The following is a 14,451-nucleotide window of genomic DNA, read 5'->3' as shown; positions in this document are numbered from 1 at the left end:
AAGCAAGTCATTTGATCTCGATATAAATACTAGCAACAGGGAATATATTACAATAGTTTCTGATAGGACTCCCTGTATTCCTTACATTAATGATAAAGAACTTCTCTTGTATTGGGAGAATTTGTCAATCCCTGTATAAAATAATGCATGCTACTTCTGTCACTGGACTGCATAGGTTTTTAGGTTTACAAATAATGTTTTGCAAAATTATGTATTTTAATACAACAAATTAATTGATGAAATACGTAGTATGTAATAGATCTATTACTTATTTATACAGTTGCATTTTGCAGGATGATTTTTAGAGTCTCTCTCCAAGGTAGAACAAAAATATTCTTCCAGTAGCAGTTTTTGGGATGAGTTGCAAGGATTGCTGTATATTGAGCCTGATTCCTGCCCACATCTGCAGCAGTATCACTGGGCTGTGCAGAAATCAGCCTGACATGGCCCTGGATGGATAAGCTAGCCCTGAAGAATCAAGGCTGTCCTAAAGTTCTCCTGCGGTGAATGGAGTGGACCTACTGCCCAAGGACTTGCCAGTAAGTCAAGTTTGCAGGAGCTGACTGGGAACCTTTTGGCTGCCTGCAGGCACGAGCTGGGTAATTTGCCGCACCCAGTCCTGGCCAGGAGCAGCCCTCACCCGCTCCGTCGGTGCATGCTCCAACACATGGTCTGTGAGTCGGCAACGGAAGAGGGAACGGCTGGGCCAGCGCTGTTGCGCTTTGCTTGCGAGGAGGGGAGGATGGAGAGGTCATCCTGTGACATTCACTGTGGATGTGTTAAGTTTTACGGACTCTGTTGGATATTTTTTGCACTTTGAATAAATAGCGATCCTAAGTAGAACAAACATGATTTTTCTTTTCTATTTCCTATGGCTATTCTCACAGTCTCATAGGTGAGGCATCACAGTTTAGCATCCCAACTGCTGCTGCTCCAAAACAAGCCTCTCTCTCTACTGCACTGGTGATTCACACAAGATAGGCAATAGATAGAAACTTGTATAAGCTCTGTGTTGTCTGGTGTTGGTCAGAAGAGAAACCCTATACTTGCTAAACTGTGGGTGAAATTTCAAACCATTAAGTAAACTGATTTTCTGCTGAATATGACTTCAAGGCTCAGGGTCAGATTTTCAGTGGTATGAGGCATGTAAAGGTAAATACCTCACTGGATTTCTTGTTGTTGTTTTAACCAAAGGAGTGTTAGGCACCTAGTTGCAGCAGGGTTAGCTCAGGCAAGCTTCCCTCTCTGGTCATTAGACATGTGAACGGAGCTGGCTCAGAGTTCAGGCAAGGAGAATATTCATCCCTGGAAACAATTTCTTACTCGGTTAAAGTCAATCCTTGGACAGACCTGTGCTGTAAGAACTGAAACAAACATCTGAATATCTTTTGGAATTACTGCATTAGTAGCATTTTAAAAAAATTTTTTTTTTTACACTTTGTTCTGTTCAGTTTTCTTTTTCCTTGGAAAGTGTTTCCTCTGTTAATAATCTCTTTGTGGCAGGTTTTGACCAATTTGTTGCTTTTTGGGGTCTATTCCAAATATTTTGGCACTGTCAAGCAATATATTTTGGAATCTCTTGGAGTACAATGTTCCCTATTTTTCCTATTAAACCCTTTTAAAATTTCTTCTCAGATGAGTGTTGGACCACTTCAGTAATACTTAGGAATAAAGTAACTGTCCATCTGCGTTAGGCAGGAGGTTTGCACCAGCTGCCTGGGCTGAGTGCTTTGGAGAGTAGTACGAGCCACTCCTCGATGGGCACTTCATGTGATATATACCAAAGACAAGCTCCTCCTTCCACAGTGTCTTTTTATACTTATTTTGGAAATCAGAGTAGTGTAAAATTGAAAAATTAAGGATAAGGTTTAAAAAAGAAGGTAATCGTGTTTTAAAAATAGCTCTGAACTGTACTGAAAAATTGTTTCTTTTTCTTAAAAGGATCTGGAGAAAAGCAGCTATCAAAATGAGGGAACTGAGCAGAATATAAATGAAATAATGTGCCCAAAGTGATTAAAAAGGAGTACTGCAAGTAGTTGAAGTGTAAGAAGAAATGTAAAAAAACATGTGGAGGCTTTGAAATATGCTTTTCCAAACATCTTAAAAAGTGTCCAGATTATCTGGTGAGTAGATCCAGACAAAGGCTAATATTGGCTCTGAATTATAAAGTGCCACATATGTATAAAAATTCCACAAATGCAAAATAACGTTCAGGCTGACAAACATCTTATTTCCACAATGTGATTTAAGCATGTTGGAAGGCTATAATTGCATTAAGTGTGGTCACTTTCACGTTTATTTCTGTGTGCCCAGAAAGAATAGACTGAAAGGTCTTTAAATGAATAAAAAAATGTAGGACACAACAGTGTGCATGTGCATATATATAAATTTGTGAAAAAAATGAATAGGAACCCAAAAATGTCAAGAAGGACAGTAAAACATTTTTCAAGATATTTTGAAAAATCAATGGTCATTGAAGAATGACTTTTTGAAAGTATTCCAATGGTAAAATAAAATCTAAAGGTTAAAAAGCTCCTGAAGAAGCTGACATCAAACTCCCTCAATGTCAGAAGTGTTCTGGGAATGTCTGAAAAGTTTCAGGATGTATTTAATCAATAGTCAGTGCTACAGTACTGTGGCTTAGTGGGAGCTTCACCAGCTTTAAAGTTCATGAACAGAAGACGCAAATTGTTGCCCAAAACAGAGCAAAAGAAGTGTCCCTCATTTTACTTTCCTATTAATCAAAATTAAAAAGAAAGAATTTAGCAATTGCCAGGAAAGGTTCCAACTGATGAGAAATAAGCGTGTACACCCAAGAGAGCAAGACCAGGAGCTTCTCGGAGGCGGCAGCGAGCCTTGGAGTGGTGCCCATGTTTCCCAAGAGCCAGGGGCTGCTGGCAGTGACGTCGGGCTGCTGCAACCACAGTCACAACCCACGGGAGTGTGTTGGCCCTTGGCTGCTGGTTTCGGCATGAGAGACGGACTCTGCTCCTGCCCTGAGGTGCCCTGAGTGAGAGATGAAGCCTTTCCTTTCCTCCGGAGGGTGAAAGGCGGCGGGTTGTGCCCCTTTGCCAGCTCTCTGTGGGACTTGCTGCAGTGGGGCTGGAGCTGCGGTGGCCCAGGGGACCCTGCCAGGGGTGTTGGGTTGCTCAAAAAAATTGGGGAAAGACTGGCAAGTCTGTACAACTGCTGTTGTTGTTGAAGACTTGTGAAAGAAAAGGCTTATTTATCTCTTTTCACGTCACCTTCGTCTTTTTCAAAGCTGCTTTTTCAAGCCTTGACCATTTGGTGTTACATGCACCGTATCTGAAATATGCAACGGCAGCCTTCACCTCTTATGTCCTCCCCAGCAGGGATTTCTAACGCTGATAGCCCTGGCAGAGGGACTGTAATTGTAAAGCATCAGCTTGGACTTGATTTCTTACAGACCTGTGTGTGCCTGTCATTTCAAGATGGAGTTTGACTCCCTCACCATTGCTGGGAGCACGCAATGGGCGTCCTTTCGGCATTTGCTTTCGCAATCAGCGCAGTCTCTTAAACTCCACTTCCCATAGACTGGCAGACAATGTCTCTATGGAGATTTATTTTGACAGCTTGGGTTTTAGACAGCTTGTTCTGCATTTTGGCTTCGGCCAGGATGCCACATGACATTAAAGAGCAGCTGAACTGAGTGGACATCTGCTGTCACAAAAGTGACCATTAAATTTACAGGCAGGCATAAACTGGGCTGAATTAGAGAGGCAACAAAATCCCACTCCAGTAGGGAACATAAACATAATGTCTGCAGCTAACACTGTCTGGGGGACTTTTTATCCTTTTTTTTTTTTCCCCTTTCTTTTCTTTTCCCCCTCTCTCTACCCTAGACAGTAGGTAGACTCTCTACCCACTAATTCATCTGATTTTGATAAGTAATTCACCACTAGATTCTCAGGTTAATACTGAACCTTCTGAGTTCACTTGGGGTTTGGGAATACTTAGAGAAATGGCCTCTCAAGCAGCAAATAAATATCAGCCTGAAAACAGCCGGAGCATTGGCCCATGGTACTGACTGACACCACTCTTTGAAAGGCCATTTTCCAAACTGTAGAAGATAAATGGGACTGTGAGGAGAGCTCATGTGGGAGAAAGAAAACAACTGCAAGTCTTTTTTTTTTCTTTTCATCAACTCATTTATTTAAATTAATCTATTTGTAACAGAGAAGCCTGGATGAAATTTTACTTGCTGCATCCCAGCATTATGCACCTGTACTGTGCCCAAAGATGTACATGGGGGGGAACCCACCAATAGTTTTTACGCCGTATATAAACCTGTTAATAAATAACACTTTTCATGAAAGATTTCTTTGAAGATGTGACTTAGCTGCCACATACTTTAAGAGCCTCCCTGCAGACCATGGAGGAGGGATGTGAAGGTGGCAAAGGAGGCACCTTCCCTGCGAGCAAAGGAGGTTTTTGCAAGGCTGGGCCTTAAAAGTGGTGAATCCCTCCTGCTGGCCCGCCTGGTGCGGGAGACAATCAAACCGTCCCAACCCAGCAGCCTCGCCGGTGGCACGTGCGCAGCTCACAAAGTGGGTAGTTTTCTATTGCATTTCCCTCATGAACCCCATGCACTCATGGGCACCTCCATCACCTCGTGAATACCTGGCCAGCATGACTGGAAAAGCCAATGATCTGGGTGGACTTCAGCCATTTATCCCATCACGGGAAGGCGTCCCATCACTTCTAACGCGAACACCATCAAGACACATTTTCTTCTGCCTCTGCTGAAAGCTTTTCTCTCCCAGACCCTGCAGCTTACACATGGGCAAACTCCAGGTTTGCTCCTGACTCCCAGCTATTTTCTAACTAACTACGTCATATGTAGTTTACTACTGTTATTACCAGTTATAATAAAGTGTAAAATTATAAAATTATTATTATAAAAGAATAATATCATTGTTTTATTAGGGAATATTTCCATGGCAGAGTACAGAAGAGGACCAAAGGCACTGGTGAGTGTGGCGTTTTTCTCCCCAGAGGCCCATGCCCATGCAGGGTGGGCGTGGGGTCCCTGAGGCCCTCTACTTCAGCGGCTGTGGATAACCGGGAAGGACACAGCCTCCCATTGCAGCTGCCAGTGTTGCTCCTGCAGCACTCCCACTTCAGCCAGCCAGCCCCACTGACGGGTGTCCCCTTTGCTGCTTAAGCTACACCGAAAGTGCATAAGGAGTGTCTGCCTTGGCTCCTGGGGGCTGTACTGGTGCCACTCTCACTGCAACAGCAACAGCTTCACCAAGAAATGTCCCCAGTGGCCACCACAGTCAGGTGGGGGATTTATAGCTGCTGCATCTGCTGTGCTACAGACCAGCAGAGCCTTTCTCCTTCACTCATGGCTTACTGACATGTTAAAATGTAGGGCAGCTGTTGAAATATCAAGTACCACACCATGCAGAAATAAAGACCATTTCAGTTTAAAAAAAAAAATCCCATATGCTCGTGATTAGATGCTGGGCATAGCGAGCAACAGCAGCCCAACAGGCCCACTACGCATGGCCTGCTGCTTGTACACGGGAGGCAATCACAAAGCGCTGCAACACTCCCCAGCGGTTTCCCCACCAGTTAATTTTGCCGATTTGCCTTGAAATCAAAGTGCCTGTCAATTTAAAAGCTGCAGAATCAATCCTGTGTCTTCTGCAGGCTTACAGTGGCTACGCTACTGCACACGCTCCAACAGCCATGTATAGCTCTAAGCTGTCACACTATAAATATTTTTCTATCCTGGTCCCATAGGTTAGAGGTTAAGTAGGTTCAGGCTAATCTTGATTTGTGACCCAGCTTCACACGTACTGGCAGTGAGGTTAAGCCCTTTTCCGGCAGCACGCTGCCTTCTGCGGGCTGTAATGAAGCCCATACACACTAGATGGCCCCAGGAGAACGCAGCGCTGCTTGGAAATTATAACCGAAACCTGCTATTTTGGATTAAAAAAAGATAAATAAATTTGGTTACTCCAAATTCCTTCTCATGGAATTATTTAGACTGAGTTTTTCAAGGTGACCGAAAGGCAATTGGCACATGTCTTACGGGGAAGCCAGAGAATAGCACTGAAATTTTATATTTATACAATAGAGACTAACTTCGAAGATATTCTTTTCTCAGAGAAGCCCACAGACTGGCTACAGCTATGTAGCTGTTTTCATTACCAACGTGTAAGAATGGAGATAGTGGGCGGGGAAAAAAAAGTTATTTCAGAGGAAAAATAGTGCCATACTTATGTTTCCGTGACAGAGCAACTAAGTTTGGGGAGCAGGTTTCGCACTGACCATGTGCAATAGTACACCCTGCACAGAGCTGTGGGCAGGGTTTGGGGCCTGAGGGATTGTGCAATACAGCACTATGCACTGACAAATTACAGCTGTGAAGTCTGGCCCTTACTGTGGTTTTCTGCCTTGATAAATGCCATTAAAATATAGGAGATTGAGACAGACCTCTTGAAATTAAAAAAAAAAGTAAATAGGCCTGGTTAACTACTTATAAGGGCTTGGGAACAGAAGTGGTTTTGGCTCCATCTTCCTATTACCAACCAAATAAACGTGTCTGTCAGCATCCCTGCAGCTAAAGAATAAATGCCAAGAGTGGTCCCGGGGGTGATTTTTAGCACTTCGACACAGGCTATGAACCATACTACATGTCTTCTTTAGGGTCGGGTCCCCAGCAGGATTTATTTCTGCGTCAAGGAAGATTACAGCTAATAGGATTTGCTTCTTGGAGGCTGTTGGCATGTTTGGTGCAAAGCCTGCACAGTGCTTTCTTAAAGGAGAATATGGACCCTATTTGTCATATTTTTCTTCTTCTTCTGGCCTTCCACAAGATAAACCCATCTGTTTCGTCTTGTGTCACAGGATGCTCTTGTTCTCAAGACAGCTTTGGAAGGTAAGAATGCTAGTTACCCTAGTTGTAGCACCAGCGAAGCAGCCTGGAGAGTCCCAATATATATTTGCCGATGATGTGAGCACCAAAACCAAACAGATAGCCACATGGTATGCCTCCTCTAGTACTTGAATAGTACTAGCTTGAGCATAGAATGAGATTTCTCTTATATCCCTGAGATCTGTAGTTGCATACGTAGCAATTTTTATGACTTAATTGTATTCTTTGGGGGAAAACAGGTGTAAAACCGAGGGAAGGCTGGATGTATGGTGTATGCATGCCCTGTATACAATACCTTGTAATTATTCAAGCACTTGTAGACTTGTATAGGGAACTGGTTTGTTAGCTATGAACATGATGTGCAACCTGGAGAATTTTCTGGTTTCCTCCTTAGGAGTTTGCTCTGCATGTCGGCACTGCTGAGACAGATTCCTGCAAACATCCCTCAGGACATCCGGAAAATTAGAATAGAAAACTCCCACCTAACAGAATTGCCTCGCGGGTCTTTCGAGAACGTTAGTGCCTTGGAGTATCTCTGGCTCAATTTTAACAACATCACGGTGATGCACATCAAAAGCCTGGAATATCTGCCAGCTCTGAAAGAGCTGCGCTTGCAAGGGAACAAATTAAGTTCGGTGCCATGGACAGCATTTCAAGACACGCCGGCTCTGAAAATCCTGGATCTGAAGCACAACCGGCTGGATGTCCTTCCAGAACACGCGCTCCGCTATCTGCCCAACCTGACCTATTTAGATCTATCCTCAAATCAGCTTACCATCATATCCAGGGATGTCTTCTACAGCTGGCCCATCTACCAGAGAAGCCAGAGGGCGGAGGGGCAGATAGAAGCTATTTCCAATGCCGTCCTGGCCCTTCATGACAACCCCTGGATTTGCGACTGTCGCCTGCGGGGATTTGTCCAGTTTATCAAGTCGGTCGGCCCACCTATTATTCTGATGAATTCCTATTTAACTTGCTCAAGCCCGAAATTCAGGGCAGGGAAGTTTTTTCATGAAGTGGAGCTCAACAGCTGCATGAAGCCCCTGACCTCAGCCCTTGACACCAACCTGACAGTCCCGGTGGGGCTGAACGTCACCCTGACCTGCTTTGTGCAAGCCAGCCCTTCCCCGGCTGTCTGGTGGACCTATACACTCAAACTGTTAAGGGCATTTAATGGTAAGCAAAGCTTTTTCTTCTTTTTTTTCTTTCATTAAAAATTTATGTTCTGCTATTCTACTTACGTAGGTCTTCAGGCCTTCAGTCACCACACCAGCTCTCAGTCGCTTTAGAGCATCACAGTTATTATGGTGGCAATAATCCAAATAATCTTAATCATCCTACGAGTCTAAGCACGTCTGACCGGCATGAGAAGAGTTGCTTCACACAGGATATCAGTCAAAGATGAAAGGAGCACAGCCTCATTTTTACACAATTATTTTACGTGTGGATTTTTAGTAGTAGCCCTTTCATCACAACACATGATTTAAGAACTATTAATAATACATCAGTCATACATATATAATAAATATGTAGTTATCTAGCCATGCATATATGTTTACACTATATATTATATACTACATACATACACACACACACTGTATATAATTATATTTGTATGTACATGTGTGTTTGTAAGGAGCGCATGCACACACACACACTTGTATGTTTCTATACTACACCCATACATTTTCTCAAGAAATACCCACATGAACCACAAAACCCTGCAGCCCTGTTGCCTGTCTGTGTCCATTCATGTTCTACAACCAAAACAGGTTGTCGTTCTCCATAAGCCTTGCTTATTTTTAGTCTTTATTGAGGGCCTCGTAATATGAGGCCTTTTCCTCTTTCTCCCCATCCAGCTCAGCTCTTGCACGCCCTCCCTCACATTTATTTTTACTAAGAGCCTTCAATAGGACAAGTTGCTATTTTCATCAGGTAAGCTAACGCATACGGGACTGCACAGCTTATGTGTGTTCCTAATAAGCCAGCTAGCTAAATAAGATAGCATTAGCCCTTAATCCTGGACTGGTATTTGCTTCAATTGCAGCGTTGTAGCAGCACTCGTGCACCTTTCCACAAGCAGATGCTGAATTAATTACATACAGGCTTTTCCTGACCACAGCCACGCGCCCCTGTTTGGGTAGACGACAGGGTGTTTCATACTGTTCTTAAAGCTGTATCTCACTTCCAGCCCAACACTTCCTGGCTCCACACACGTCTTTTTGGCCCAAGCCTCTTGAGACCGACACTTTTCCGCACCCAATCCTAATGGAGGATGGAGCGTGTGTCCAAAATGCGGCTGTGCCTCCTGCACCTCAGTGGCTCTCCCTGGCTTGCCCTGACCGGAGCACGCTGATGGCAGATGGCACACAGGCAGCTTGGGCTCTGCCCGCAGCAGCCTCCCCAGCCGCTCGCGCTGAGGCAGGGGTCGGACGCACTCCCTGTCTCCCGTGCTCGGGTGTCCCGGCGCGTTTATTGCCTTTTGGCCCAGATAACGCTTCGCTGACGAGCTCTGTGGGGTTTGGCGCACTCCCACACCCCTCTTCCTCTTTCCCTGGGTAGGGCAGGTCCTGCCTGGCCTCCCGGCCCCCATCCCACACCGGAGTGCTCTTGGGGCTGCCCCAAGGGCATGGTGGCTCCCTGCCTGCACCAGCAGGAGGGGCCACCACCTGCTGATGCAACTCCCCTCTGCCCGCAGTGTCCACCGAGCCCATCAGTGAGGAGACTGTCCGCTCAGATCTGCTGATCCCGGCGGCACGGCCAGCGGATGCCGGCAACTACACCTGCATGGCCGCCAACTTCTTGGGCAACACCTCGGTGGCCATCACCCTCCGCGTGGGGGCCCCGTGGGCATCCACCACTCCCCCGGGCTGGGCCCCCATTGCCCCTGCTGAGCCGGGCGCCCACGTAGAAGTGCGCATTGCCAAGCAGACGGTCTACGGCATCACCCTGGAGTGGTTTGCGGCGGCAGCAGCAGCAGCAGAGCCGGGGGAGACCTGGTACACCCTCCTGGTGGGCCGCTATGACGCCGCCCAGAAGGACGCCATCTACATCGGCCCCGGCGTCAACACCTACTCCGTGACCGACCTGCTGCCCGCCACCAAGTACGAGGTCTGCGTGGCCGTGCGCAACCAGGCGCCCCGCAAGGGCCAGTGCGTCGTCTTCGTCACAGGCAGCGACGTCAGCCAGCTGGAGCAGCGCGAGAAGCTCATCCACATCGTGGTCATCGTCTGCGCCATGGTGCTGGCCGTGCCCGCCGGCATGTACGCCTGCACTGCCGAGGCCCACCCCGGCTGCCTGGCCCGCTGCCCCGGCGCCTGCCCCTGCCGCCGCCGTGGGGGCCAGGCACAGGCCGCCGGCAGCAAGGAGAGCACGCTGGACAGCCTGCCCGCCGGCAGCGAGGACGGGCTCTGCCGCCCCGAGGGCGGCCGTGGCGCCCGGCGGCCCCCGGCCCGCGAGGAGCCTGGCAAGACCCGGCCGCCCCACAGGAACAGCGCCGACCTCTACTAGCCCGGCCCCTGCCCACCCTGCGAACCCGGCCGCAGCGGCACCTTTGACAGACGACCTTGAGCCACAGCACGTGCTGGTTTCCTTGAAGGACCACGCGAGGAAGGCTCTGTGCTGCAAGGACGCGGGGCACGGCGGGGCGCACAACTGGGACTCGCAGCAGGCTTGGGGAGCCCCGGGAATGGGGGTGCCCGGGGTGTGCGGCCGCGGGTGTGTGGCTGTGCCCCCGCAGCCCCGGGCTGCCTCCGCAGCACTGTCACGGAGCAGCGCGCACAGACACACAAGAAAACGAGCAGGAACAAAAAAAACACCCAAACCCAATAGCAACGCATGTGGCAAAAGGCCAAAGGTCTCCCCTTGCTCCCTCGCACAGGCGAGTCTGTCTGTCTGTCTGTCTTTTTCCCAGCCCGGGGGGTGGGTGGGGAGGCTTGTTTGCAGCTCTGCCCTGTTCTGGGTGCCGGCTTCTCCTGCGTGCTGCCTCATGGAAACAGAACGGGGGGAGCCGGGGCAGGGCTGTGGTCATCGCCAGCAACAAAAAGGAGGGGGGAAGGATTGGGTCAACGTGATGGAGCTGTTTTGTTTCACTTGGAGAAAAACTTTTTTTTTTTTATCAGGGGTGGGGGGTGTTGGGGGTGGGGTTTTTTGTTTGTTTTACTTTGGTTTGGTTTTTTTATTCTTACTCCTCCTTAAGGTTTACACAGCCCTAAAAGGTTCACAGCCTCGGTTGCAGCACAAACAGGAAAACTGCAAGTGCTTACTGAACACCAGTGTAATGTAGCCGCAGTACAGGGTTTCAGGGTTTTTGACTTGTTTTGATCTTTGTTTTTTGTACTAGGGAGAAGGGGAGGGCCTTTTACTTGTGTTCAAACACATCTTAGAGGATGATTTCAGTTTCACACTAACACACGCACACACCCCACACCCCCCAACACCTATTGCTACACAAGTGTTGTGTTAATATATTTTTTTTAAAGTTAAGAACAAGAGCTGGTGAAAAAATGAACAGTTTGTTTTTTGCAGGCCAACACTCAGCTGCTGTTTCCCCTTCCACCCTCCCCACCACTTGTCTCCTTTTTCCCAGGATGGTGCTGTGGCTGCGGGGTGACGCGGGGGGTGATGGGGACGCCTGGCCTGAACCGGGCTGGCAGGACAAGCGGCTGGGGGCAGAGAAGGTGGTGGAGCTGGGGTTTGGGAGCCGAAGGTGCGAGCCAGGCACCTTCCCCAAATGCAGACTGGCTGCCTGCCCATCCTGCTGCTTTGAAACCAAAGCTTGCCTCCTTCCTAGAGGCAAAACCCCCCGAATAGGCATGTAAAAGCAACCGGCCCCCGCTCGCGGAGCCACTCACACGGCGTTTCTTGGGGGTCTGAGGACATGTGACTTATTTTTTTCTTTTTTGGCCTCGTGATTTCCAGCATGACCAAAGCGCGTGGCTGAGAGACCCGCAGCCCTTGTCATACGTGTTGTTATAGACTGCCTCAAAAAGAAAAAAACTAGAGTAGAAGCCTCAGCTGTAAGCAGAGACAAAGCCTAATGATGTGAGCTTCCCTACGTGGCAGTTTGGCTTTCTAGTTGTATTTTGGTTTTTGCTGTGTGTTTTCCGCACTGTCTCTCCTCAGGCCCCGTGTTTCCTCCCCCGGCGCCTCCTTCTGCTGTAACTTACTGCCCAGCTTTTGAGCAGAGAGCTGTTTGGTCAATGCTGACTCTCGGTGTTACACTTCACGGGACTTCCTAGTCTTGTCAGTCTTTTAGTGTCAAAGCAATAAACACGACAGATTTTCAGAATACGCAGATGTCCTTTGCTTCATTTCTATGCTTTTGCAGTTACAAATTGCAAAGAAACCTGAATGCCAAGGAGCTCCAGGGTTCGGCTGCAGGGACGGGGGGAGGCCCGGCAGTTGCAGCACGTGTGACGGGGGGGTCTGGAGTGGTGAGGAAGGGGCAGAAGCAGCCGGCCAAGCGGGGAGATAACCTTGTCCTGGAGAAACCCCTGGGGAGACGGTGCATATGGGGCGAGGCATGAGCTGATGCTGGTTGAGGACCAGCACGGGGCCGTGTACGAGGGGGAGTGAAAAACAAACCGGTGCCTGTAATGACTGGCCTTCTCCCACCCCAGTCAACACAGGAACAATGGCAAACTGTAGAGACTGTAGAGAGAGCTGCTGAATCACAGCGAGGAAACAGCCAGGGAAAGACAAAACATCCCATCACCACGTGTAGAAAGTTCATAATAAATCGCATACCTGCTGAGCACTGGCATCAAACTAAACCTGCTGCCTCACAAGGAGCCTTCCTGCCCCCGGGGCCGTGCCGCAGTGGGCTGCAGAGCACAACGGGCGCTTGGCGGGGGGTTATCTGTGACCCTGCCTGTTGCCCGTGCCCCATGGCATCCTGCTTCTCGCCTCCTCTCCTTCCAAGCTGGTGTTGCCCAAAAACCACACGGCCCCTCTCCTGACTCGCGGCCCGCAAAAGGGGCCATTTGGTCACCCTAGAAACCCATCTGGCTGTCTGTGCCCGTGCGGTCACATAACAAGCAATGACGAGACATCGTTGCCAGCAGAAGCACACCATGCACAGAAGCGCTTTTTGCAGGTTTTTTTAATTTATTAAAAAAAACCCCTGAAGTTGAAATACAGAGTAACTGGAAAAAAGTCTTACAACATAGTAATAAAACATCTTTATTCCCTCTTAAATATAATCTCTAAGACTATAAGCCTATAATTCCTGTTAAATCTCACTTAATTGAATGGTCTTTATAGGCTTTCCTCATTGGAGAAAGAACATTGAATACTGGCTTCAACACAACATCGGGAAAACAGTAGTACGGGGAATAAATCACGAACTTTGGGTACCTCGGGAAACGTTGCAGAACCTGCTGGAGACAACCAGCAGAAGGTGCGTGCTTGCGCAGGGCAGCAGGAGTGGGGCCGGGGTCTGCACATCCCCTCCCTCCCACCGGCTCACGGCCGGAGGACAAGGACAAGGTGACGGCGCACAACGCGAGAGCCTGGGCCTCACGCCACGCAGCCCCAGGAGGAGGGATAAGCAAGGAAACAGTGGAGGAAATGAGAGACGCGGCAGGAGAGGCGCTGGGAGCAGCGCTGCTGCCACGGCCCCCGCGGGACCCTGCTGCACCTCTTGGGTACAGCTCCTTGCTCAGCCCACAGGTGACATGAGCCATGGTCACTCTCTGGCTTCTAGGTGGATTGAACTGAAGTTAAAACCCACAGGATTTTCCCCATAAGTGGGTAACTTCTTATTCAGCCAGCTATCCCCTAAGCTGATGAAGCCCTGGTGCAAACAAAGGGAATTAGACCAGCTAACGGGGTGAGAGAAGAGGAGCCCCTGAGGGCCAGGTCTGCCGGTCCAGCTGAAATGACAGCTGGAGAAGAGTCTCATGAACCCCTTGAATTAACACAGTGTCCTGTCCTGTCGGGTTTGCTCCCCGTCTTGACGTTCATGGTGCCGATCCATGACAGCACAGCTGCCCTGCGGGGCCAGGGCTCAGGCAGAGGGTGCAGGGTGCTGCTCCCCAGTCAGCCCGGCGCATGCTGCCTTCTCCCCAGGGGATGGGAAACAGCCAGGCCCAGCTGAAAAACATCTCAAAAACAAACACGAGGAAGAAACTGTGGGGTAGATCCAGCGAAAAAAGTGCTCTGCCTTCGGTGCCTTTTTAATGTCACATAACAGGAAAAAAAAGTGTCAGCTGCTCCCCAGCCCCCCGCCCCCCCCCCAACTGTTGCATAATTCACTCAAAAAAACTGATAGGACAAACCAGAATATTTTATGGAAACCTCCTTTTGCACTCACCAGTCCCTGGAGCAAGCCAGGAGAAGTGATGAAATACATTCCCCGACACCTCCTGCTAGCAGTGCACAAAACCAAATGATCTTTCCAGACACTTCCCTGACTGACATATGCGACTTTCCAGCACTTGTCTATATTTTTCACTTATCATTTTTCTCTCGGTTTTACCTTGTCTTCCCTGCTGCTTTAATCATGTCCTTCTCCTGCTGGCCTCCCCCTCATTAGGGGACGC

The 14,451-nt window shown here is 48.7% G+C and overlaps 1 protein-coding gene across 1 annotated transcript; it reads left to right on the top strand.

The window, feature by feature from the left end:
• The first annotated feature begins 6,800 nt into the window (after positions 1-6,800).
• On the top strand, positions 6,801-10,417 carry LRIT2 (leucine rich repeat, Ig-like and transmembrane domains 2). Its single transcript, XM_050899431.1, has 3 exons — positions 6,801-6,910; positions 7,302-8,083; positions 9,606-10,417. The coding sequence occupies exons 1-3, from the start codon at positions 6,801-6,803 to the stop codon at positions 10,415-10,417; spliced, it is 1,704 nt and encodes a 567-aa protein (XP_050755388.1).
• Positions 10,418-14,451: the final 4,034 nt, after the last annotated feature.

The sequence above is a fragment of the Gymnogyps californianus genome, chromosome 6 (assembly GCF_018139145.2).
Source record: "Gymnogyps californianus isolate 813 chromosome 6, ASM1813914v2, whole genome shotgun sequence".
Taxonomy (NCBI): Eukaryota; Metazoa; Chordata; class Aves; order Accipitriformes; family Cathartidae; genus Gymnogyps; species Gymnogyps californianus.
Note: the sequence above shows the minus strand (reverse complement) of the source record. Positions and strands in the feature narration are given on the sequence as shown.

Coding starts and splice junctions, on each gene's coding strand:
- LRIT2 (XM_050899431.1), top strand. CDS start 6,801: ATGGACCCTATTTGTCATATTTTTCTTCTTCTTCTGGCCTTCCACAAG. Junction 6,911..7,301: donor TCTCAAGACAGCTTTGGAAG/GTAAGAATGCTA, acceptor TTTCCTCCTTAG/GAGTTTGCTCTGCATGTCGG. Junction 8,084..9,605: donor ACTGTTAAGGGCATTTAATG/GTAAGCAAAGCT, acceptor CTCTGCCCGCAG/TGTCCACCGAGCCCATCAGT.